The following is a 27,420-nucleotide window of genomic DNA, read 5'->3' as shown; positions in this document are numbered from 1 at the left end:
TTATTCAAAGTATAACTACCATGTTCTGTGGAAAATTGAGATGTTACATAAGTATTTGTCTGTGGCCAAATATAAAATTTGAGGTAGGTTTTTGCTGGCATGCTACATGCTTTTGTGGCTTGAAGTTTACTCTGTTTTAAAACTTCCACTAAACCCCAAAATGGGTCAAATACTTGGATAAGTTGCAGAAAATTTATACTTTGCAAACTTAGTTGTATTTACTGCTGTAATTTCTTTCACAATAATTATTCTGGGATCAGTGAAGATGAATTTTTTTTGAACTGTCTTGTACAGGTTAAGACCTGCATGTGTGACCTAAACTCAGAATATGTGATAACCAGGGCTGCTTATAAACAAAACAAAGAAAACAGTCTTGTTGGAATTAACATCTAGATCTGTTTACTAATCTGTTAGTCTCAAATTCTAATATTAAGCTTCTATTCATCTTTGTGTTTGTTATTTCTAATGCTTAATGCTCTCCTCTTTTTTTTCGTGCCAATATTTTGAGTAATTTTTTGTTTTAACCTAAAGCGATACACATTGCACCGCAGAACTAATGTGCCAAGTTTTCAGGGGTCTTTTTTCCTATCAACTTATGGAAATGACAAGCTAAGCACTGGTTTTTACGAGGGCACTTAAGTAGTGGCTTGTTTCTTCTTTCTGAAGTTGCACTGTTACCACAGTGCTCAGTAAAAATTTTTGACCACAGTGGAGTTTAGTCCAATCAAACTCCAATCTGCATTTCAATTACAGCTTGTTGGATGGCTGGGGAATAAGCTTATTTTAGTTTCTTTTTTTTTGCGTGCTGTAATCAGGGAGCTGTTCATCTAGACATTGTACAATTCAGATGTAAATGGAAAAAAATGCAACTTATCCTGTGTTTTTATTTGCTCTTCTACTGTTATTTTGCCACAAGTACTTCAGCAGCTTTGATTGCATGGTTTTGGTAGACTGAGTAAATATGTAGTTACACAATGTACTCTTCAGGGATCTTTAGTTACAAAACTAAGCTTTACCCTAGACTTGCAGCTTTAGCACTGTGATCAGACCTCATCCATAAGTTGCATAGACATGAAATTTTTCACCAAATGTGTTTGTACTCAAGCATGGCAGGTATTTCATTTTGCAAGACAATATTGTACAAATGTATTTACCTGGAAGTGGCAAGCAGCATTGCTCATTCTTTGAAGGAAAATGCATTTAGTTGTGCAGAACATCAGATACAATAGATTGTCGTAACCTAATTGCAGGAGAAGCATATTGGATCCAGCCTTGTGGAAACAGGCTATAGCACTGCTTGATGGATCTTCAGTAAATTGTTGGTTCCCTATGTTTAAGAAAAAAAGAATCAAAAGAATATTTATGAGGTAACTGAAGTGTTTGCTTAGCTGTAAAGTTTCATTCAGAAATATGCTGGTACATACTCATTCTCTCATTTGTAATAATAAGAGATGCCTAAGGAATTCTGACAAGTTTTGTCCTGTCTGTATGGTAGATGGAAATTTTTTTAACTAATAAAGCCTGTAGCTTCAATCATCATTGGATGAAATGTCTAATGTCGCCTTATTACAGAAAACCTTGATGCAGTGCTTTCAGCTCTCCAAGCTCTGTTGAAACTCAGTTATGCTTTAAAGACTTGATGTTTAGAAGAGTTTGCCAATGTTTGGATGTTTGTTAGTCTATGCTAATAATAGAGGACTTCAGCAATTACTAAGGAAACATATTTTTCTTACTACTTCGTACAAGAAAACTCAAACAGAAAACCTTGTTGGTTATTATTTTTCACTGGTTTAATTCGCTTATCCCTGACTTAGAGGGGATTTTTACAGGGGATTTTCTTCCCACAGTCTTCATCCCATGCTATTATCATTTTGATTAGAATAGTGGTGGCTTTAACGTCCCAGAAGGGTTGGGGAGCTGAGGACTGTGCAGAGGAGTGTATTATATAGCTCCTTATTGAAAAAGGCATAATGTGGAAGCAGGAATAATTAAAATAATTTTAAAAAACATTCATGTCTGTGAAGGCATTCAGGCAGTTGTAAGCTACTTGTTATGTTTAAACTATTGTTCCAAATCTATATTGAGTTCTTAACAGTCTGCATCTCCAAAATTCTTGTTCCAATTGTTTTCTTTCATTTTCAGTATAGATTCCTTTCTGCCTCTTCTCCCACTCCTGTGGGGACAAAAACATTATTAAATATTGTATATAATACTAGTAATAAGCTCTTTGCCTTTCCAAAACTCCCCCAGTCTCATCACTCAAGTTCTCCCTGAAACATCTGAGTTCCTATTCCTTAGATTTTGCTGTGTTAACTTGTATAGCTAGACCTTAATTTGGGCAATTATATTTTAATTACTGTATATTGATTTAAAACTTCTTTCTGCACATCAGTTGCAGAAAACTGTTTTTACGAGATGAAACAAAGACCAATCTGCCTGTTTGCCAAGTGGTCTGCTTCATGCAATCTTGAAGAGTGAAAATTATGGATGTGAATGATGAGAGTAGAAGGGAAACTGATGGGAAAGCAGATTTTTAGTATGACATTAGGTAAATCTAAAGGTGTGGAGTAAGAAGAAAGGATCTTCTGTGTAAAGAGCAATATGTTGGGGAATAGAAGAAATCTGTCAGTCCATTTGTTGCTTCACCGTAGAGTAAAGCTTTAAGTGTAAAAATAAATGAGAGGAGAGCTGGAATTTATTCCGAAGTGAGGATCTAGTGGATTATTTCATGGAAGATAAGAGTTAAATGATGGAGTAGGGCAAGGAGAAGAGAAAAATGCAGAATGAGAAGCTTCACTGACATATTACATAGAGCAAGAAGTGAAAGTTCAGAGCCTTAAATCTTACTGGATAGATGTTAGATCTACTCATTAAAGAGTACTTTAATCTTAAACTGAACTTTACAATAAGGCATGTTACAATTTTTTCCCAGAGGTAACTTGAATATTTTGTTAATAATGTCATCTGTCATTTAAAAAACGTGTACATTGCTTCTAGTTTTAGTTGTTCAACTGTTAATGGACTCACTCCTCAAGTTAGCTAGTGATATGTTGTTTTTTAAATACATTTCTTGAAAGTAGTGAAGGCAACTAAACCCATATCTTCTAACAGCATTTAGTAGTAGCAAATGATGATACTTGGTGATGCGTTAATAATAGACTGGCATAATCATGAAATTAATACAGCCTTGTTTGCTGTAGTTGCTCCATAACTTCTACCTGCACGAGAAACAATAGAGTTTTGATATTTTTTCCCCTCTTAATTTTAGATTAGAACGGGGCGCATGGATGGGAATTGTCTTTCTGAAAACAGTCTTGTAACTCAGCCAAAATTCCTTCACGTACATCCATTCTGCATGACTTCTTTGCTGTATCTACCATGTCAACGGGATTGGTACATCAAATATTCATACTGATTCATCTACACGACCTGTATAATTAGCTGATGATTACCCCTGTTGGAGGCACTTAAATAAGGTTAACCTTACTAAAATACCTTTAGCTTAATACAATGATTTAAACTGAAAACGGAATTCAACCAAAGGTTGGTTAATGTAGTTTGAATGCTCTGTACTATGTAGGTTTGCTCTGATTTGACTAGGCCAAATTAAACTGGTGCAGCTGTCTTGTGTACCTGTACTTCATGCTCTTACTTCTTTGCACCTTTATCATGCTAAATGGCTGAGATTGGAATAGGCAATTCGACCTTTTCACTTCATGGGAATATTCTGAGTTGTAGTTCTTACACCTCTAGTCCTGGGTCTAAGTCAAGTTACAATGTTAAAGTACTTCTAGATGGTAACTGCGTAAATGAATGCTATGCTTTTAAGCACCATACAATTGAAAATAATGAATGAAGCATCTCTTTTTATGGTGATGATGTTACAAAGTTGAATTTTTGAGATGTGTCAGTGATTCTGGAATTCTAGCGACATGATTATGAAGAAGGTGGGAAATCACAAATTTGAAAGCAGGTCTTGGGATCATCAAAATATTCCCACTAGCTAGAAGACCAATAACTAGTCAAAATATAATTACTGTAGTGTTGTAGGAGAATCTGGTTTCACTTCCCATGTTTTAACAGGAAGTGTTGATGGGAACAAAAAAGAAAGCTATTTACGTAACTTCCTTACCATTCAAAAATCTCCAGGTACTATCACAGCTTCTCTTAAACGTGTAGTTTTGTGCATGTCTTCTTTCACTTACTCTAAGGCTGTTTCTAAGTTGTCCCATGTAAGTTATCAAAGTGATAAATAGCTTCGTCAGAATGATCACAGATTTTTGGCTAGCCTTTTTTCTCTATGCATGTAAAATAGCACTACCATTTGCAAGAATGACGTGTTAAAAACTAAAGTTTGCATACAGAAACATGTCTCCACTGAACATTAGCTTGCATGTTTATATACGATATAGAGGTGGTGGATTGATGATCACTGACTTTTTGATGACAATTCTCCTCATGTATAAATGTCTGTCTTCAGCAAGGTATATTTCGGCTGGTTAATATAGGTATTGAAAACAGGCATGTTTTTCAACAGCTCTTTACACTGAACTTTGCTTTTTTTGCCAATGAAAGGGAAGATACCTTTGAATAAATGTTTGTGCCTGTCTGTGTAGTTACATATGTATGTTAAAAAAAACTATGCATACATGCAATTGTAGATCTTAATATATTTTCTTGACCTGAACATCTTTTTTTTTTTGTTTCGGAGAAGGGTGTGTTATAATAATCTAAATGATTTATTTACCTGTAGCTTGTTCACCCTGTGTTTAACTTCAAATGAGAATTAAGTTGAATGTTTAAAAGCAGTACAGTTGTTTAAGTTTAGATATGAACTTTTGTATTTACAAAATAGATGTTCTGCATTTTAACTCAAAATACAGATGATTGCTTAGATTCCTGTTTCAAACATGCTTAAGCAGGTTAGCTGTCTACATTTCTTTGGCTTCATATTTAAATATTTCTGAAAACTATACAACGTGCCAGGGTGCCCTTGGGGAAAATGTTTGATGCCGTGTCATTTTTGTTAAATCGGTGCATCATCTCCTCTGCTGTCCAGTTACCCTTTTGCAAGCTTTTCTGGTTTTTCATCTCCTGCTGACTTGCTTCAGAGTTATATGGGCTCTGTCTGCCAGCTACACTAAGTTGAAGCAAAAGCCTTCCATCCCACCACTAACGACAAGTAATTAAATGGAAGTACCAGAACTAAGTCAGTTGTGAAGGCTGAAAGCAGTACGTATCAGATGTTGTGGTATGCTTTATTTGTGAGATCAGGTTCTGTATGTGACTACTGTTGTTCATACTACTTATTTTTTTCCATTTTTCTTTTTGATATAATGCTTCAAATACACAAATATAGCATAATTTATTATTAAATAGCTGGTTCGTGTGAGTGAAAGTACAGCTACAGGAATTGGTTACTCTGATTGCAGTAGCATCCTGTGTTTTCCACATCAACATGATTTCTATTATGTTGGAATTCATGTTTGTAGCTTTTCCTTTTTCCATCCTCTCAGGAGTTTGTTTTAAACTAAAGACAACTGACTAAATCTGTGGGGATGTGATCCAAAGCCACTTGGGGACATCCTGATCCGCCAGGCAGTGTCATTCTTAGGCACTAGCTCGATTCTGGGTTGTGGACTGAATGGCTACAGTGTTACGCATGGACTGGATTTTCAAGGTTTTACCTTGTATGTGATGCTTTTAACTACACACATCAGAAATAGTTTGTGTACCTGTCCAGGCAGCGGCATTTTAAAGCTATTATAGCTTTTCTCCTTCTATTTCACTATTGCTCCTCTATAGTATAATCTTTTCTTGCCTCTGCATAGAGGCAGAGGGGACGTAAAACAGTACTTGACTCCATAAAATGCCAATTTTTCAATTTGTTGATGCTTAGTTTTTTTTAAGTAAATTTTACCTTTTTGATTTTATTTCCAGAGTAGCTTTTCACTGGCTTTTTACATTTAAGAATTAGTGGGTTTAAATTGCTTTGAATGCCTGGAGTTTTTTTTAAAGCAGTAAACATTCCGTAACTCCAGGATTCCATAAATCCAGGATTTTAAATTTCAGTGAGAACAAGGGAAATACAGACATTAAACCTTTGGGGGCAGCTATTTGTAGAGGTCCTTATGGTAGCAAAAATATGCAGTAGGATGGTATGTGAACTCATATTTCAGTAGTAGGCCTGCACTGGTTTTCTGTGAAGACTTCAGTTGTGTGAACTTGTCCTGACAGTCAGGCTACATTGGGGGATGAACTGGCTGGTCAAATGAGGTGGTTGTCTCACTGTGTTCAGCATTAGTGTGGCCTCACCATGAATGAGGGGAGGGGACTGGAACATCTCTCTTAGGAAGAAAGGCTGGGAGCTGGGCCTGCTTAGCCTGGAGGAGAAAAGGCTGAGAGGGGATCTTTTATATATTACATATAAATATCTTAAGGGAGGCTGTCAGGCAATAGGACCAGACTCAGAGAAGCAACAGGCACAAACTGAATCACAGAAAGTTGCGTCTGGATACAAGGAAAAACTGTGAGGGTGACAGAGCACTGGACCAGGTTGTCCAGAGGGGAGTCTCCTTCACTGGATGTATTCAAAACCTGCCTGGGTGTGATCCAGTGCCATGTGCTCTAGGTGACCCTGCTTGGCCAGATTGTTGGACTAGATGCCTTCCAGAGGTCCCTTCCAGCCTCAACCGTTCTGTGATTCCCTGATTCGCTCTGGGCTCCACAACATAAGAAGGGTGTTAAGGTCGTTGAAAGTGTCCAGAGGAGGGCAACAGAGCAGGTGAAAGGGCTGGAGGGCCTGTCCTATGGGGAGAGGCTGAGGATGCCTGGGTTGTCTCACCTGGAGAGCAGGAGGCCGAGAGGCGGTCTCCCTGTGCCCTGCAACTCCCTGAGCAGGGGAAGCAGGGCGGGAGGTGCTGGTCTCTGCTCCTTGGTCGCCGATGACAGGACACGGGAATGGGACAAAGCTGTGACGGGGAGGGTCAGACTGGACATTAGGAAACATTTCTTTACCATGAGGGTGGCCAAACACTGGAACAGACTTCCTAGAGAGGTGGTTGACGCCCTGTGCCTGTCAGTGTTTTGAGAGGGATCTGGATAATGCCCTCAATAACACGCTTCAGTGTCTGGTTAGCCTTGAAGCGGTCAGGCAGATAGGCTAGAGGATCTTTGTAGGCTTGTTGCTCCCTGAAGGGATCACTTGTGATGAGGAGGTGCTCAGAGGGAAACTCTTGAGATGGATGTTTTTCCCATGTCAAATTGTGAAGAGACTTCATGTACTATTCATAGAGATAATGGATGCTGCAAATTTTTAAGATATTTCTTGCCTGGAGTGAAATAGTGTTTCATCTTTAATATTATGATACTTCCTTCCATGTTTCTTGCTTGTAAAATGTTGTCTGCCCTTAGTCTTAGATCATTGTGCGCTCTGATCAGCTTCTAACTGAAAGCATGAGTACATGGTTCTGGTTGTTTGGACCAGCTTCAGACCCCTTAACGTGGTGATGTGGGCCACACTTTGGGTAACCGATGCTGTAAGAGATGGCATTCTTGTTGTGCCTCAGTTTTAAACCGTAACAGCTCTGTGGGTTTTGTAACTTTTTTCCTTGTAAATGTCAGAAGGGAAACACATTGAATTAACACACCAATATATTTAAATAAATACACAAGCTATACTTGGTGCTTCTTGTTCCTTTAAGTTTTATTTGTGCATCACAATAGAGTGCTGTGACACCAGATAAGGCATTCCAGGCTAGAGGCAGAACTGTCTGTCTGAGAGCTGTTGAGATTACATTATAATACCTTGGAGTCACTTTTATGTTTTTTTAACGTAAATTTTCTGTTTTATTCAAATATTTTAAGGACTTGAAACGTTCATTACCAGTTGGACTTGGACTCTCTGAAACCAAAATAACATCTCATGGCTTTGACAGCACCAAAGAGGGAGTTGTTGAGGCAGGACCGTTTCCAGGTAAAGGTAAATTGCTTTTTTTAATCTCAGTTTTTCAATTTGAAGTCTTGAGGTGTATTTTTTTATATGATCAGAAATAATAATGTTCTGTAGCTGCTTTAAGCATTTTGGTGTAGATATATCGATTGATGTACATTTGTGACAACCTGAGGTGTTAAAATAGAGCTACATGCTGCACTTTTATAATCTGTCACAGGGCTCATGCAAACTTAGGGTAAAATTGGCTTGCGGTTATCGGAAGGGAGGTATTTTACTTGAGTACTTTGAAACTGTGTCAAATGGAAAGATTTAACAATTATGTTGCATTGGAAGTCTGTTTAAATGTGGGTAAGTACATTGCAAGTGTTGTTCCAATGTGAAATGAAACTTATTTATGTCTGGATACACAGTTCGCTTAGCCGGAACAGACGAATTAGTGAATTTCTTCTTTGCTTGTGAGACATCTCTCCTTTTTTGTTACAATGCATATCTTATTTTAATGTATTGTCAGGAGTGATAATGCTTTGGATCTTTTCTTCCAAGTATTATATAATGAAAAAGTTTTCTCATATCTTCTAAACAGAGTCGCCGTTGTTTATAGCAGGGGGATTTTAGTTAATAATTAATTCTCAATACAAGTCTTAATATGTTTAAAAGAGTATAAACTGGTATTAAACAGTGAGAAATAGTGGTAAACAAACCAGTAATGTCAGTGTTTCCCATCTGTCTAAAAACAGTCGTACGATATAGTATGTGAAAGGGATATTTTAATGAATTATGTAGCTTAGACAATGTCTAAATTTGAAAGGTTTGAAGTGATCTTAAATGAGCAGCTGTGAAAATAAGTCTCTTTGTAGCCGTAGATTTAATTTACATCTTGCTTCGTTTCCTGTTTTGTGAAATGTGCTTATGAAAACAGTGATTTACATGCTGTGCTTTACATATATTACAAAGTGAATGCTGTGGTTTCTTTAAGGCTGAAATTAGCAAAATACCTAGGTAAAAACTGAGCAGATGGCAAACTGCTCATCATCCTCGCGTTTTTGTATTCAGTTTGCAGCATAACTGTTGCAGCTGTTACCTGCCATAGTCTATAAGGAAAACAGTGTCTAAGATGTGTTTCAAGCTATGCTAATATGTTTGAAATCTAAATGTTCTGTGGTCAGTTTTGTATACAAATGATGAGCTTTGAACGTGTTTTTAACACTTCAGATACCACAGCTTTCTTCGAAGGATAATTTTTTTTCAGGTTTTTCCTGATGTTCGTATATCAGACAGAAATGGTAGAAGTGGTAGAGGTTTAGGCTCTTGATAAAACTGGAGAGGAAAATAGAATGATAACCCTGTTTTTAGATGTTCATTATTCTGTTTGTGTCCTTATTGAGGCTTCCTTTTTGAATGCAAAATAAGCAATACTGGAGGGGCAGAGCTTTTAGGATTTGGGGGAGGAGGGGGAATGGCAAAACATGCATAAGGCTGCATTAATACTGTCGAGTGCTAGGGAATTCATTATTATTATTATTATTATTTAACCACTTGTCTTAGCTCACTTGCATTTGGTCTTTAGGACTTTAGTAGGATCTTGCAATCAAACTTTTATGCCTAGATAAATCAATTTGCAGCCCATATATAATGTACCACACTATGGAAGATCACAGCAGATGAGATATCTTTCAATCTTTTAATTTCTGTGTGATATTGAAGTGTTTTGTTATTGTATTCATATACCCCTTGTTACTAGCATTCCAGAATATATTTAAAAGGCAGAAGCTGTTTGTTGACTTAGTTAATTCAACTGACGTTTTTGGTGTTACTGATAAGTTTTAGTCCAAACTATGAAGCTTGGGCTTTTTTTTTTTTTAAATCCTTGCCCCCATCCTGCAATGGGCACACTGTCAGTCCTATGAAGTATCGCAGAATTTCTCAACAGAAGCAATAAAAGCTCCCCCCCCCCCCCCCAATATGCTGATGACTCATTACTGCAGAGAAAAAGCTAACTTGTTCTTGGTTTTTTTAAAGTCCTGAAAATTCTGTAAGATTGTCACTTTGCATTTGTCATATGGAACAGTTGCAAAGCACTGGAAAACATAATCCTAAAGCTGTTTAGGGAGCACACAGTGCATATCACTTAAAGGTATGTCTTGTCCAAAAGATACCAAGCAAGTGCTGTAAAATCCTTCACTTGAGAAGGAAGTTACACACCTTAGCAACTAATGGCTCTTATGATCTTTCTCCTGTCCTTTTAGGATAGGTTATTGCTGAGGTGTGTTTTGTCACAGATTTAGGCGCAGATGTTAATCAATTTAATTGAAATTGGTCCAGATTTTCAGAGCCTGCTTCTTCATTCCTTAATGCTATGAAAACCATTCAGCATCAGCAGGGAGTAAAATCTACCTAACCCAAAACCAGTGGTTTCAACTGCAGCAGCCATGTATTATAACAGCGTCTCTTGGAATCTTCTGTTGATAATGTAAACTTTACTGGTGAATGTGCCAGTTTTATTTTGACGATTCTTTAAGAAAAAAAAAGTTTGGCATCATGACTTAGAAAAAAAGATTAAATCACAAAAACTTGGAGTAGTTCGCACGAACATCTGCACCTTTTCAAAAGTGTTTCCATCAGAGATTCCAGTAACGTTCCTGTGAATACTTCTACTTAGTGTGTTGCTGAAACAAATATTTCTTTGCTTTGAAAACCTATTTGTGTAAAAGTGCGTATCGGCTCTTAAGGGAAGATGGTGGATTTTCATGTTAAATGTGTCCACTTTTCAGGTTCCTCAGCATCACCCAAATCATCTGTTATATCTCCTAGCAGTGCAGCAGCTAGCAGACTGGCTGGACAAGGTTGTGATTTAATTATTCCCACAGGTATCATAGCACTGAATGGATAACGCCCTTGTGTCTGCTGATGCTCTACTAACTCCTCCATGTCTCTAATAATTTGATTTACTGTTATTTAGAAATATAATTTCTGGGGTCTTTTGGTGGTTCTCATTTCTGGATTTTAACAGTTGACAAAATATCCTTTGCTTTCCTTTCTATATGCTGCTTTTTGCTCTATAACATTAAAAACAAGTAATTATCAAATCTTAATACTAATGAACAGTAACAAAATGTGAGTAACCAAGATCTTTTATTTAGGTTAAAGCTGAAACTTTCGGCATTCTTTTTGCCAAAATGTTCACATGTTCCAGTAGGACAGAGTATGAGGTGGCAATTAGGAATTCATAACACCCAAACTAGGCTTTGCCACTTGACTCATTTTGTGCCTATGGGCAAATTACTTAACATCTTTGTCTGTTTCCTTCTATGTAAAAGGAGAGAACTTATTCAGTTACCTCATAAGGGTGTTGAGAGGATTAATTACTTAATGTTTGCACAGCATTTTGAAGATGTAAAGGACAGTTGTGCTTGATGCTAAAGGAGTATCTTGAGGCATCTGGATAGACTTTTTTTCCAAGCTCTTACTTACGTAAATAACCTGGCAGGGCTAAGGTGACTCTAAGTAGCATTCAGGATTATTCGAAGAGTATAGAAGCAGCAATAGTCAAAACTGTATATGAATAAATAAATAAAGTTGCTTAAAGTGGTAGAGCTTTGCAGTGCTTACTGTTTAGGACACCAGAATGAGTTTTTCCAAATTAAAACTTAGAATCTGTGATATCCCATACTAGCTTGAGAATGCTCAGTATTCAGCAATGAATATGTGCTGACTGGCCGTAGATAATTTGATTTGTTGCTTGCAATTGTATCTTTATTGCTGTTTTACACTGGTTGGTTGTAGAATTAATTGTTCCTAAACCAATGAGCTAAAAAGCTGAGATATATTTTAAAAGTGATTCTTTTTGGTGGCTGAACATGTCTTTTGGAAGGGATAACATTCATTAGAGGGAAAAAAAAAAATCTGTTTTGAGATTTCTTTACTGGTTTTACTGGATGTACTCTGTTACAGCAGTTTTTATATGTCAGTTGTTTTCATTTAGTGATCTGCAGGGTGTAAACAAACTTTTAGATTGGCTAAATCCAAGACAATGTTCAACTACTGGAATTTTAAAACACGGATTAAGTAATAAATGTGTATCTAAAGCTGTTGTAAGGTTGGTTAGTAAAATTCCTTGCATTAGGGTAAGCTTTATTCAGCCTATCGCTACATATGTATATATGCTTCCTATCAGTTATAAAATAACTTCTGAATTGATTCTGAAAATTTGCGTATTCATTAAAGTTGTTACTCTTACCTTGTTCTGCTTTTGCATGTGCAATTGCACAAATCTTCCTTACTTACTATAGATCCCTTAAACAAAACAGGAAAAGCCAATGCCCTAAAGACTTGCTTTGTTTCTGACACAGGGGGCAGAGCTCAGCAGAAGAGTGGACCTGTTGTGTTAGCAGACGAAGTAAAGAATCCAGCAATGGAGAAATTGGAATTGGTGAGAAAGTGGAGCCTGAACACTTACAAGGTATGCAGGCATATATTTGTGTGTGCATATATATTCTAGAAATGAGTTTGCTACTAGATCAGATTAAAGCTTTCAAAGTATTGCACTGCAGTATGAAAGGAAGTAATCTGTTGTTTCAGTAAGCATAAACAAGAATGTGTGCGGAAGGCTTAATTTTCTTCCAAGTGTAACCTTGGTAAGCCTTTTTAAATCCATGGTGTTAAGTGGGAAATTTTTTAAAGGTATCAATTTAACAAGGAAAAAAGAACGCTGCATCTCTGTCCCCCTCAACAGAACACACAGGCTTCAACTCTAGTGCTTGCAATAGAATCTTTTTGCTGAGCTGACTCCTGATAGAATAGAATTTGAGCTGATAGTCAGGCCCACCTATAAGTTGTAAACTTAATTGCTATTCTGATATTTTTGTTATATCCTGGCTGATTTTTTTCTTAGTGTTGGAACAGTTGCTTTCAATTTATGTTATTTTTCTATGACAATTCTTTGAGATCAACTGGGAATTGATGAAATAAAGGTAATAACAAAAGAATAAAGAAGAGGTGCTTAAAACACACCTTTTTGGCAGCTGTGACTCTCATTAAAAAGCCACAAGATAAGGAACAATTGTCATGAAATACATTACAATCAGGAGCTTTAAACACAGACTGGTTTTGAAAAACAGCTTTCCATTGTGCCTAAAACTTAAATGGTGGAGGTGTGGACAGGTAAGCGTGCATCAGTGGGACCTACATCAAACCATAAGGCAATGAGGAATTTTGTTTTAAATTTTTTTCCATGGAAAACAGAGGTCTGAAACCCTCCAGTGTTCTTGAATCCAGGTAAAGACATTCTCCCAAGTAAGCGTGGGAACCAGGGATAGAGACATTCTACCCACTAGAAAATGTTTATGTTGTTCTTTGTGTTAGAATTGGAAATTTGACCCTATTTTGTCTAACTAAATTGCGTTTAAAATTTCTATTTTTCAAGTAACATAAATTTTGTGGCAACTGCAGAAGTCTGTCAGCCATTATTGCAGCCTGCTGTGGTCCAGTCAGGGTACATGCTACTTAGCTGAAGTTGTTCTCTAAAATTCTATGTCCATTTAAGAAACGCTGACTCTTGAGATTTAATCTGCTATACAACAAATTTACATCACAAATAAGTAAGAGGATATGATCTTACTCTCTCTTTCTGGTGCTTTGATTTTAAAAGAACAAAATCAAGAAAACCCTATGTCACAATTGCAGAAGGATTACAAGCCTGTTTATGCACACCAATAACCAGAGGATTAGTGAAGAGTGCTGGAATGGTGGTCTCAGATCCCTGTTTAGAACATTATTTCTTTGGCAGTCTATTTTGCTAAGTCTTTTTTTTAAAAAAAAAAAAAAGCTTTATTTCTTGGCTTAAACCTCTCCCTCCCTGAAACCTAGAATTTCATCAGTTGTGGAATAGCAAAGACTAGCACTTCCAGAAAATCGAATGAATCTGTCTTCTTGGAATCTGGAAGCTTGAAGTTGTCTCTCAAATATGCCTGAGGAGATGAATCAGTTAAGATGGGACTCCTGAAACATCGTGACTTATTTTAGAGCTGTCTTAAGCTGTATGAATTTATCTGAATAGAGGTAGCATTATACAAATGTCCCTGGAGGTGCCACTTTAAAATACTTTCTATACAGTCTACATACAAAAGCATGTGTAATTTGGTTAGGGACGGTATTTCAATTTGTGGATGTAGTGGCATTGGTTTATTTTCAGGAAGGTCATGGGAAGAAACCTCCTCTTTATCTTGTAATAGCTAACTGATTATAGGTTAGATGTGGAAATAAAGGGCAGCAATAAATGGTTAGGGAAGTTGGCAGTTGAACCCCTAGGAGCTGAAACGATGCTATTCAATGTACTAGGCATTAATCTGCAAGTGGAGTTAGTGGTGAAGCTGTTTCGAAGTTATTTAGGGAACTGGCACGAGTAGTACCTCTAGCACTGTGTCAGGGATTATGAGATGGAAATTACTGGATTCTGGGTACAGAATTTAGAAGGAAAAATTTCTGTGTGCTGGCGCACGGTCTTTTTAAGGCCTCTTTTGACCACTGTGAGAGGCAGGGTGCGGAGTGAGGGAGACTTCGGTGTATCCCAGTAAAGCCTGATGTCCTGAAATGTACGCAGAGACTTTGTGGGGGCATTTATATGAAGAAAGCAACTATTGGATGAATAAAACTCTTAAATCACTAAAATCACTAGTTTTTTTTTAATTTCAGAAAAAAGTTATTTTTTAAGCTTTGACTTTACAGACTTAAACAATTGACGTATGAGTCACGCAACTCTTATGTTATGGCTGCAGTGCCTTGATAGAATGTACATCAACAAACGGTGAGATGTAGGAGATCTGTCTTTGGGCCTTTGTTTTTCTGCAGGCTGCTTGCTGGGAGCCACTTAGAATTAACGCTTGCCTTGTGAGATGAAGAAGTGTGTAACTGGAACTAAAATTATTAAACTTTGCAAAATCAGTTGGTTCTCTTCTGTGAATCTTCCTCACTGACCAGACATGTGAAATCTTCAGAAGGATGGATTGTTAGCGTCTAAATGATGATTTCTTTAAAGTGTGCTCCAGAGACCTTCCTACCTTTCTTCCTAGTGTTTTCAGTATCTGGCAGTTACTTTGTCTTTAGCTTTCCATTCCGGTGGTTCTCTGTCAGCCAGCTCTTACTTACTGCAGATATCACTCCTTACCAACTTTCTCTGTTACATCCAGAGATCATACCCATCTGTGAAGTGATGATTAAGTATGCCTGTATGTATTTTGTATACCCTGTTTTTTGTCCCCTATGCATTTCTGTGAATGAGACACATTTGCTTTTGTTATCTCCTACTTCTGTGTCTGTTTAAGCAACTGTTTACCATTGATAATTACAGGGGGGTTAATGTTGCTCTTCTGCCTAGCCTAATCATGAATTTTCATAGACGGTTTAACCTTCTCCCCAAACTCATGATGTAGTAAGATTATTCTGTTGCCTTTGCAACTACTGGCCCTCTTCATTCTCTCCAGTGTTCTGTTCCTTAGTAATCATGAGTTAGCCTCAAAAGTTTTTTCTTCTTCTCCCATAATCTAATGGCCAGAGCATTTTCTGTTCTTTCCCTTCCCCAGACTCCCCCTTTGGATGAGAAAGGTTTTTTCATTTTAGTAGTAAGACAGACACAAGGAATTTGTGACTCTTCTTTGCTTTCAACAATTCTAATAAAGAAGCTTATCTTGTTTTTCATCATAGAATGGATCATGGAATGGTTTGGGTTGGAAGGGACCTTGCAGATCATTGAGTTCCAAATCCCCCTGGGCAGGGACACCTCCCACCATACCAGGTTACTCAAAGCCCCATCTAACCTGACCTTGAACACCTCCAGGGATGGGACATCCACAGCTTCTCTGGGGAGCCTATGCCAGTGCCTCACCACCCTCATAGTAGAGAATTTTTTCCAAGTATCTAATCTAAATCTCCCTTCTTTCAGTTTATAACTATTTCCCCTTGTCCTATCATTAAATGCTCTGGCAAAGAGTCCCTCTCCACCTTTCCTGTAGGCTTCCTTTACGTACTGGAAGGCCACAGTGAGGTCTTCTTGGAGCCTTCTCTTCTCAAGACTGAAAAAATCCAATGTCCTCAGCCTGTCTTCACAGGAGAGGTGCTCCAGCACTTTGGTCATCTTTGTGGCCCTCCTCTGGACCTGCTCTAACAGGTCTGTGTCTGTCTTATGCTGGGGGCCTCAGAGCTGAACAGTGCTCCAGGTGGGTTCTCAAGAGAGCAGAGAATCACCTCCCTTGACCTGCTGGTCACACTTCTTTTGATGCAGTCCGGGTTACAACAGCTTAAACTTTGAGGAAAAAACACTATCTGTTTCACGAGCCTCTACTGGGCTACTAGTAGAACTTTTATTTCTGTGACATTTCCCTTAAATCTGTTTCTGTTGTTTGTTGTTTTTTGTTTTTTTGCATTGAGAATTATTTTTCTTAAAATATGCCTGGTATACCTTTTCACTTCTTGAGAAGCGTGGTATTATGCAGGACAACATTCTTAATAGGTTTCTTTTTAGAACAATGCCAAACAGAATTTGCGTGTGAAATATTCTCTCCAATTGATAGTGAGAAAATACAGCAACCTGTGTCTTTGTACTAGTTCAGTTACAACCAGAGTAAATGAAAATAGCAGATAGGTGCATCTTTGTTACTCTTGTTCAGTTCAATGTTCAGCTTCAGCTACATCTCACTTTAATGAAGCATACAGAATAAGTATTTCAAGTGACTCATGCCTCACGTTCTCATTTGTCAGTACTGTTTTCTTCATGTATTTTGTCGTAACTTCTGAGGCAAATACTCCTTGGTTGAAAGTAACTTCTTCCTGTGTGAAAATTTTTTGCTTCCAAAAATTTTACCTTCCATGACATTTCCTTTCATTTCAATGGGTGTGTGTCTTAGCATTTTCTTGGAGAACAGCCAACACTTCTCCTTTAATTCCACATTTGCTTTTATTTCTTGTCAAATGCTTATTTATACTCTTAGCATACTGTCTGTTAAGTTGTATTGGACAATTTCGATTGCAGGCCTTAGTATTAAAGGTGTATTCTGTAGTGATATGACTTGTTATGCTCCCTTAAATTTCTGATTCTTGACAGAAAAATGTCTCCTAGGTTAGCTATGCTCTTTCTTGTAAACTTGTTGAATCTAATGAGATAAATTTGAAGAGAGGATTTGGGCTAAAGCTTATTACTTATGACCATCTTGTTCTGCTTGATCCTTTTTGGAGTCTTTCCTTTGTTCAATTTAGAAACTATTGAAAAGTTCGAAAAGGTTAAAAGAATATCTCCTTTGGAAGTAAGTAAAGACTGGACTAATCCAAATTCCTTGAATTTGGAAACCTTGGAAAATCTAGTGGTGTAATGTACTCTGGGGAATATGTTTTAAGATAGAGTTGGGCTTTATCTCTCCTAATGAAACTGAAATTTTGTGCTTAGTTGTTGTTTTTTTTTTGTGGAAGTAGTTCTCTTGTAATTCTGTTTCTAGCAGTCCTTCGTATGTGTAACTTAATTTTGTCTTCACCTCTTGGGACCACGGATTAACTTAAAATTATTCATAACTACAGCAAATAATTGCTCCTTTACATAGAGAAGCTGCGTGGCTTTGCCACATCTGCTTGACAATTGGCTTCTCCGATGCATCACTTAAGGGGAAGCCCCAGTGATGTGTCTTGGGAGGCTCACTGTCAAGTCAGGTTCAAATCTCTGGCAAAGAAGGTGTCGCAGGTAACTGGAATGTGGTAGCTGCCTAAGCTGTCATACCCTTTGGCTGGCTGATACAGCCTAGTAAGAGCAGGTTTTGCTGCTCACCACGTTAATGAACTGCAAAGCTGCCTCAGAAAGACTTTTTTGGTCACAAGTAGTACTATTAACAATTAGCTCCATTTTATAGCTGTGTGAATAATGAGAAATGTATTTTAATTGTTTTATGTGTTTCTTAGTGAAAGTTCTGAGTCAGCTTTAAAAGCATGCTAAAGATTGCCCTCCCATTCATCATCTTCTATCTTCAAAAAATAAAAATAAAAACTTAGACCTGTTCAGAGTCTTACTGGAAACTTTTTTTTTTTTAAAAGCAGCCATGGGTCATTTGGAATGGGATGGTTGGTAGACAAAGCCTGAAAGATGACTGGGTAGAAATTTTTATGCAGAACTGGTAATACTTCCATTAATGGACTTTAATATAGTGAGCTAAATAATTGCTTCTTTTAACTTAATAAGATTCACCAAATGTAAAAGAGATAAGCATTCTTTTACTTGAGAAGCAATTAGTTATGCTCTTGATTTGCTAACTTGAATATTCATATTAGTAAGAGTTGAGACTTGTCCAACTGTTCTTGCTGAGTCCTGATGAACTTCTAAAGAGTGTGTTGTTTTTTCAGTTTGTTGTGCAAACTTATATTGGGAGGGGTGATTGTGAAAGAATTGTGTGTAATTATCTGTCCCTTGAAGCTGAAAATGGGTGTATGCTGTGTTGTCTTGAATATATTTGATTCTTTATAATTTAATTTTTTTCCAGTGTACACGTCAGATCATCTCTGAAAAACTGGGTCGTGGCTCAAGAACAGTAGATCTGGAACTAGAAGCTCAAATAGATATATTGAGAGATAACAAAAAAAAATACGAGAATATCTTGAAACTGGCACAGACACTGTCCACACAACTCTTCCAGATGGTACACACCCAGAGGCAACTTGGAGATGCTTTTGCTGACCTGAGTTTGAAATCATTGGAACTTCATGTAAGACTTCTATAATGTTTAAAAAAAAAAAGGGCAGAGATGAAGATAAGCCTAATTGACTTGTGCAGGGTGTATAGTATCTAGCAGCTATTTCTTTAAGCATTGTTGGTAACAACATGACATTCTTTTTGTTAAAATTTTATGTAATTAATTTAAAACTATAGGATATCACTGCAGTTATTGTAGTTCTTAATTGTTTCTAAATGTTTGCCTTTAGCTGATAATTGGACTCAAGAGCTGACACCTTCGCTTTGTTTATAGAAAATGCATTTTACTATTCCTTCTAATGAAATGTCAGTGTTCCAGAGCATTACTTCATGCCAATTACAGGATGTCTTTGGGGAATATGCCTGGGAGTCAGTAGAGTAGGGCACATTACTTCACTTCTTCATGTGAGTAAATGACTTTTCTGCAGTAAAATGATTTTCCTGTAGTAAATTGGAGCAGTGAGGCTTCATCTCTAAGTCCGTTTTTAAATCAGAATTTTGCTACTAACAGGACTAATCTATGTTCTTATGTTTGGAGTTTCTGAGTGAGAGGCAATCTTCAGATAACTGCATTTGGATTGTTCTTAGAAGTTTAGAAGCTTATGTAACACTGTCATTTTCTTACTGATCATAAAGCTGTGTGCTGTAAAGCAAGAAGGTAAAGGTTGCATACCAAAAAATAGCTAGTTTGCTTCTACATTGATTGAACTCTGGAATTACAGAATAATTAGTTTGATACTGCTGCTGGTCCATTGGAAAACCAGGGTTTTAATGGTTTCCTAAGACTCAGCTGCCGAAATAGCCCCAATTAACGTTATTAAAGGTAAAACTTGTGTTTATTTCTCCTTTTTCATGATTCCCTACTCCTGTTGAGTTTCAGGGAGGAAATGGAGTTATTGTTTATAAAGAGGAATCTTAACTGATAGCTAGTTTAAAAAAAAAAAAGTCTACTGCAGTGCAAGTCCTAGTATTATAGCCTGACAGATGAAAATCTGAAAATATAGCACTTGTAGCAGCTAAGAAATTAAATCTGCTAAAAGTAGTAGTTCTGAGTAATCAGTTGACTCTTGACACAAATGTGGGTATGTGGTTTGTGGCAGAACTTAGTGATTGTTATGAAGTATGTGCTGAAGCTGGATGTTTCTTCTGAAACTTGGATTAAATCTGGCATTGTGCTCTTGTTTAATGAATGCTTTTTCCATGAATAGCTTGTATTTCTAATGAGAATACTGTTCTTCCAGGTTCTTTCAGCATCTTGTACTGGTCCTGGAATTTGTTTCAGTCATTCATCTCTTATGTAGATTATTGAATGGGGCTGTTCATAAAAATCAAATAAAGGTTTCTGCTGCTGTAATAAAAGTTATCTAACCTTTGCCTCTTGGAGACTTGCCTGATGTTTGTCTCTTTCCTCTTTGTGTTTTCCCTTTTGTTTAATCTGTACTGTATTACCATCTGTAGCCTGGCCTGTTCTTGAATGTTTGGATAGCATTGTTGCCTCTAAAACTTGTGTGAGACTACAAGTAGAATTTCTGAACAGTTAAGTCTTTAATGTTTAATTTGATAGCAGCATGTAAGGGGGAAAAATCACTTCTTAAAGGTAATATTGTTTGGTTTATGCATGTTAACAAAATGAGATTTTAATGTGATATCTACAGAGGCATTACTTAATATGAATGTTTTACTGTTTCTTTTTTGGATACAAAGATAACTCCTGGTTCCAGGCTCATGTGCCTCTAATTATACAGACTGATGGATTCCAATTTTAATTGACCTGTGCATAGAGCATGAAATGAGGATAAACTCTTGATACGGAAAGGATTTCCTGTCTTTCATGAGCGGTATCTGCGAAGGCTGCAGACAAAACTCACTTTTTTTCTGTGAAATTATGAAGCAGTAGAAAGACAGCTTTGGTGGCTTGTATGTATGTCTCTTAGTACTGCAGACCACTATGGTCCCATCTGTCTTACCGCCCTGCTTTGAACTGAGTAGTTTTGCTCGTTTGGGGCTGCAGTGATCTGGGTCAGAGGACCAGCTGGAAAACTAATTGTGGTCTTGCCTGTAGGAGGGAAAGATCAGACCAAATCCTGCTAGAGGAGCAGTCCGATTTCTGCTGTTGTCTTTGCTTGGATGCCCCTACTTCTTCCCTGTGCTAGTGCTTGTGTTGCTGTGTAGTTAGCAATGTCAGAGGAAAACCAGCTGGAAAATGTTTTTACTTGATTTCAGCAGGATCTATAGTGAACTGGGGGAATACTTCTGCCATACGAACAGCTGTGCAAAATGAAGGAGACACCTTCTAGCAGGGTTTTTTAGATCTTAGCTCATGAAAACTTGCCCTATGTTGTCTTCCTATTTTCTCCCTTAAATTGCTCGTTTCCACTGCACCTCCTTTCCTAGAAACTTCTTCCCTTACCACTGCCCATTAGCCCTACCCACACGAAGTCATTAATGTTAACATGAAATATCATTTGGCTTCGGTTGTTTCTTTTAGATGAAAGGAAACTGGGAGAATTCAGCGCTTCTGAGTCAGTTATTGGCAGACCAAGTTCCAAATATGTTCCTAGTATGTTTTATAGCCATTGCAACCAGAAATTATACTCTTTTATGAGAACTCCCATCTGCAGAATATGAAGATGCCATATGGATGACATAAATATAATAATTGGACTTGTTTGGCATCCATGCATTAGGAAAATCCTTGCAGCCTTGGTCAGTGCTTATGCTGCTGTCAGAAAGGAGGGGAAAAAAAAGGCAGTAATAGTCATATATCCAAATGTGACCGGAATGCCTTGGAGATCATTTCTCCCTTATTCATTTAAAACTTATGTCTGATCTACGTTATCACTTTTATTTGCTATCCATTATGATGCTCTGCCTTTTTTGGTTATTTACAGCCTATTAAAATGTTATAGATCCTGAATTTTTTTTTCCAGTCCTCCTTTCCAGAATGTGTAAGAATAAAACTTAGTAGCTAATTAATGCTGTGTGCCCTTGTGAATTTAGTTATATTACTGTATTTAACGTAGCGGTGTCTCTGTTGGTATTAAGGCATTACCTAGACAACCACATGAGAGATGCTGGATTAAACTGGTGCTGAACGACAACGTAATGATTGTTAGCACTTCTAAGTAGCATTCATATTTTTCAAGTTCAGAAAAAAACGTTATGAAATAGGATTTAACATCACATGGTTTCAAAATTGTAAACAGTGTTTTACTGATGTTAGAGGAATTTGATAAAAGCTGTGAACTGACTATTGTATTGAAATCATACGTGTTTAATCATAACTGTATCCAAACAGAAGTGACAGAACTTCCATGTCTGTGTTTTTGTATGTTTTTTTATAGTTGCTGATGAATGTTATGATTTGAAATGATATACAGTTCTTTTCTGTGTTCTGTTTACAGGAGGAGTTTGGCTACAATGCAGATACACAGAAACTTCTAGCTAAAAATGGAGAGACTCTTCTTGGGGCTATTAACTTTTTTATTGCCAATGTGAACACGTTGGTGAATAAAACAATTGAGGATACATTATTGACTGTGAAACAATATGAAAGTGCCAGGTATAGTTATTTTACATCTAGCTATTTTAATTACCAATTAATCTTGAGGAAACAAACTTTCTATCAGTTTAGCCCTTGCATTTGAGTTACTAACCTGCTATTTAAAACCTTGTCAGTATAACACGACTCTCATGTAATGAGAATTTACAGTTAACCATCTCATTGTACATATCTTCAAATGTTTTGTAAATGTTCTGTTGTAGACTTCATTTTACTTTATCTTTGTTCCTGAAAAAGAATAGCTTTTTTTTCCTGCCTGCTAGCTTAAGGTGGCTCTCTAAGCAGAGGAACAGTGCAAGATTAACCCTTTGATCTAGCTATGTTGTAGCTAATGAAATAATCTTTGACTGAAAGGCAGTTAATCCTGTGCTTCTGTTCATGCACAGTACATGTAGTTCACACTTCAGTTTTTGTAAAGAAGTTGCAGGTTTGGTCTAGAAAGGGAAAAACCAAAACTATTTCATAATGGATGAATAATATCTAGCAGAAGATAATGGATTTCCTGACCTGGAGATTACTTTACTCCAGATACAGCACAGTACTCTAAAGACAAATTTTCTTCTGGTAGTGGCTAGAGTTGTGGTTCTTCTTCATGTTTCATTCTTTTCCTCTTTCAGTTTCATTAAAGATGATAGCATTTTTCTTCTAATTTGCTGAAAGATGTAGTTAATGCACACTTATTTTTTTGATTTTTAGGTCAAAAACTGAAAATGGCTTGAGTTCTATAGCTTTTTCCTTTTTTAATGGTTCTGTTCTAATGCTTTAAGCATATTTATAAACAAAGTACTAAGTTATTGTTTTGGTATTCAGGTAAACTTTCAAAAGGCATGAAAAGCGTAACTAACCTAAATGTTTTGTTTTCTTTTAATCCTTTACCTTCAAAAATAAAGCCAGTTCATACACTTTTCAGGCATCCTCTCTTGAAACTTTATACATCTGCTAAGATTGTTCTTGCCAATCTTTCTGAACATATGGTTCTTTCCTCCTGAAATACCTTCGAGTTTCCCTTTCTTTTCCTCAAAGAAATACTTTTTTTTGCCATTTCAGTAAATAAAGTATGAAGGTTCTTCACTTATATAGCTAGTCTGTCACTTTGCAATGAGAAGATGGTTCACATTTACTTTTGTTCTTCCTCTTCCCTTTCCATGGTTGTACTTCAGCATTCATCTGTTTCTCCCTCTTCTATCAGCTCTTTATTAATTTGTTTCCTTTTGGAACGAAGTCATAAATTCATTAACTAAAGCCTGAATGATAGTGGCAATGAAAGTCAGGATGAGGCCTGTGAATACTGTAATCACTTTTCCTCAGAAAACATTATATTATCCTTTGGAGTGCTTATGCCACCAGCTGACAAAGTTGTTTTTTAACCAGTTTTTAGTTTAGATGCTTTCAGTTTTACACGTCTATACTTGACAAAGCATGTTTGTGAAGACAGAAATAGGTTGGTTTGTTCCATTAAAATTGGCATCCATCACACGATATGCTGATATGCTAGGTTCCACTGTTTTAAGACCAAAAACGAAGGAATAGTGAGTGAGGCTTGGGCAGGAGTGCTTGTGACCCTAGGCTGTTCTGTGGATATTGTTGGTTGTTGTACCTGGTCAAGCGCTAGATGGTACTGAACAAAGGAGCCCATATTGCATAGGAGGAGGGGAAAAAATTTTAAAGGCTGTCACTGTTTGTCTCATCCATTTGCTGTAATGTTTTAAAATATAAAAATAGTTTATCTGGCAAGGATCCAGTGTTCAGTAGGCTTTTATGTAACGCTGGAAAGCAGAAGATGAATTTAGTAATACCTTTACACTAATAATATTCTGTAGGTGCTCTTCCACATGTATAAATGTTATATGTTGATGAACAGAAAGCTTCATGTAATTTAGTTAACAAAAATTTGCTTGATGTTTTTGAAGACAATACCGAATAGAAGTTTAGTGTTCTCGAATACAGAAGTATTTTGATTTTTTTCTCATTAAAATGAGAGAAGGTTTGACTGCATCTTCATTTGTGTAATAAAAAGTACATTGTAACATGGAAGAATATGAAGGAGGCTTTTTTTTAAAATAGTGATATATGAAGGCTAGATGGGTTAATTGAAGTGTTATCAGGCAAGAGCCTGTACCATAACTTCAGTTTTTCTAGCAGCATCCATGACAGAATTTCTTACTATATTATTTTTTTGGCATTAGCTTCTCGTTACTTGCTAATTACTGCTGACTTTGCTAGGGGAAAAAAGTAGATTAGAAAACACTTTTCATCCGGTCTTATTTAGAAGTGGGATATATGCCTTCACTGCAGGATTAGCTGAAGTGCTTATCCAGTTGTTAGATTTAGCTTTCTCTCTTATCTCTCTCAGTGGTAGTGTTGATCCCAGAGCATCTGACTTCCCTAGGTATATAAGATGAGCCCTCAGCAGGGTATAAATAACGGCAGCCTCTGTATCCACAGGGCAGACTGTCCCCATCCAGTTTTGGCATAGCAACTAAATTAGAACATGTTGTAAAAGCCTTGGGACATTTTGGTAATTTTGGTGAAGTGAGCCATTACTCACTTCTGCTTAAGGGGCTGCCCTGCCTATAGTGCTTCTCATGCTCTTGATGCAAACTCTTCACTATGGTAATTCAGCAATAGAAAAATGACACACATGGATGCACGCTATGACTAGATAAACCGCGTTAATAAGCTGAGATGTCCCAGGAAAGGACCTGACCACTGAAGCCAGCACAAAGCAGAGGGTTGGAAGGATGTCTGAGACAGCAACAGAAGGGTGAGGGTACTTGTTGAGGCAGCTTTGATACAGTGTACGTAAAGGTGTTTTTTCTCCCTCCTATTAATTAAGAAAAAGAAAACTTGCCTGTTTTTCTTTTTTTCCCCATACTTGACTGTTTGCTTTACTTTCTATTGTAATTGGCACTTACATGAAGTCTGTTTTAAGACACATGGCCTTTACATTTTTTTTCCTTCTTCTCAGGATTGAATATGATGCCTATCGAACAGACCTAGAAGAGCTGAATCTTGGCCCTCGTGATGCAAACACTCTACCAAAGATTGAGCAATCACAACAGCTGTTTCAAGTGCATAAAGAGAAGTATGACAAGATGCGTAACGATGTATCTATCAAATTGAAATTTTTGGAAGAAAATAAGGTATGTAACAACTTCTGGTGTTGTGCTTAGGTATTTTGTCCTGTATGTTTCTGCTTTGCTAGAAACATTTTAAGTTATTTGATCTTAAAAATATATCTTAATTTAAAAGTAGAGCAAGCAAAGAGAAGAAAAGGGGAAAAAAAAGGAAAAAAGAAGTGCAGAACACAAACCTTTCCAATTCCAAAAGAATATACACTGAAAACATGGTTCCTGAGCACTGTTACTTTATACTGGTATTTGTATTAGGAATAGGGGTCTGGAACCGTATAGCCCAGATAGTGTGCTAAGAGTTGGTGAACCAGATCATCAGTTGATTTTAAAGCTGGTATTGTCCTGGGTTTTATTCATTGTTCTTGCTAAACTTGTAGTCCATTAACTTGCAAACGGAAAAATTTGTATCAAAACTCACTGTCCTAAACAAGGTGAAGTCTAATCTGAATGCTGATATTTAAATTAGTAAATGCTCAGAAGAACATAAGTTTTAAAACTAGACTAGGTTGAAAATGGGTGTACTGAAGGTGTTGGGTATTTGTGTTTGTCATTTTTCTCTTTTAGTAAGTTGCTTGCTACTAATATATTATATTATAGACTTGTGAAACTGTTTGATCCTTCCAGCTCATATCTGTACTGGAATTTTGGTGCTTAAGTTCAATTTAGTCAAAAATAGCACTTACCTTACTTCTTGGTTTGCATTAACTATATAGCGCAATGATCACTATGTTTATACAGATATGAAAGCTTTAGAGTGAAAACATTTTATTTCCATCTTGCTCCACAAAAAAGCCTTTAAAAAAAAAAAGAATTTGTGGAACACTAGTGAAGTTGTTTTCCTAGTGACAGACAGTTTGGTTTAGGTCAAACATCCTGTTAGCAGTCACAGCCTACAAATTTTGTTTCTGGAAGATAGTTATTTCCTTCCTTTTTTTTTTTTTTAAGAGGGGACTTTAACATGCTTAAGACTTTTTATCACTGCTTGACACTTCCCAGTTTTGACAGTAGAGATGTCAAAATATTTTATAAAGGGAGACTGGAACTTTGTTCCCAATTAAACCACAGAAAGGATTTCCTGTACGGTCAAATAATTGGCTTAAATATAATTCTGTACTGTGAGGCTTGCTCACATAAATTCCCAGTTGGTGTTTTTGATTTTTTTATGTACGATTCTCCAAAATATACCTGATGTAATCTTAATCCTGAATTTGTGAGGACTTTTTTTTTCTCCAGGTTTCAGCTGTTTATTTGGGTTTTTGTTCTTCTGTTGTCCAGAGCGCTTCCTGATATGTATGTAGTCAAAGGCAGTGGTTGTCTGAGAGATTCTTACCAACCTGACATCTTTATTCCTTTCTCGAGTGTCAACCATCTTTTGTCAACATCAACATAGGAGAGCTCATGTTAGACCTTATACTTGTCCTGCAGCTAGTATTAATAAATCGGAATGTGCAGTTGATCAGTCAGACAACTACATAACCATTATAAGCATTAATTTTAATTTTTAGGTTCATATAAAGTATATGCAACTGCTCTTAAGTCAATTATATTTTATACTTTAAAGGATTATGAACTGTATGATCAATAAGTGTTAAATTTAATTGAAATTAAAATCTAATTCCTACAATCCCAGATGATCTACTTCTTCCAAAGGTACCTGAGAACAATTGCTTACCCGATCAGTAAATCTGTTTGAATGTGTCTGTAATGCTGCTTCTTCAGCTGATGGAGAAATGCACTCTTTAGGAGATGGTTTAAACCGAAGACCATATATGATGTTGAACTCGCAAAGGGAAGAGTGATTTTGACATTGCTAATCTGTTACAGTAGTTCCAGGGAGGGCATAATAGTGGCTACACTGATACTATATCCTTAGGAATGTGCTGTTTATTTTAGTGTGCCCATTCATGGGACCAAATCATCTTGGTGCCCATTTAATAGAATGGGAGGTCAAAATAAAGGAAGATCAGACAGACAAAATAGTGTCTTACTTGGGTTCTCACAAAGGGCTGCATTTGTAGGCTGTTTTGGAAAGCCTGGTTTTTTTTTCAGG

At 36.9% G+C, this 27,420-nt stretch overlaps 1 protein-coding gene across 10 annotated transcripts in view; it reads left to right on the top strand.

The window, feature by feature from the left end:
• Positions 1 to 27,420, top strand: part of ARFIP1 (ARF interacting protein 1) — a 43,464-nt gene that overhangs the window by 11,553 nt on the left and 4,491 nt on the right. For 4 of the 10 annotated variants that reach the window (XM_083834639.1, XM_083834648.1, XM_083834642.1 and 1 more), the window contains 6 exons: positions 7,867 to 7,981; positions 10,726 to 10,821; positions 12,304 to 12,413; positions 18,466 to 18,687; positions 22,079 to 22,236; positions 25,205 to 25,379. In XM_083834639.1, the coding sequence (XP_083690765.1) occupies positions 7,867 to 7,981; positions 10,726 to 10,821; positions 12,304 to 12,413; positions 18,466 to 18,687; positions 22,079 to 22,236; positions 25,205 to 25,379 (876 nt within the window). The remainder of the gene's footprint in view (positions 1 to 7,866; positions 7,982 to 10,725; positions 10,822 to 12,303; positions 12,414 to 18,465; positions 18,688 to 22,078; positions 22,237 to 25,204; positions 25,380 to 27,420) is intronic. The other 6 variants (XM_083834640.1, XM_083834641.1, XM_083834644.1 and 3 more) reach the window with 5 other exon arrangements.

Source organism: Anser anser, assembly GCF_964211835.1.
Source record: "Anser anser genome assembly, chromosome: 4".
Taxonomy (NCBI): Eukaryota; Metazoa; Chordata; class Aves; order Anseriformes; family Anatidae; genus Anser; species Anser anser.
The sequence above is the reverse complement of the archived record's forward strand: the minus strand, read 5'-3'. Positions and strand labels throughout refer to the sequence as shown.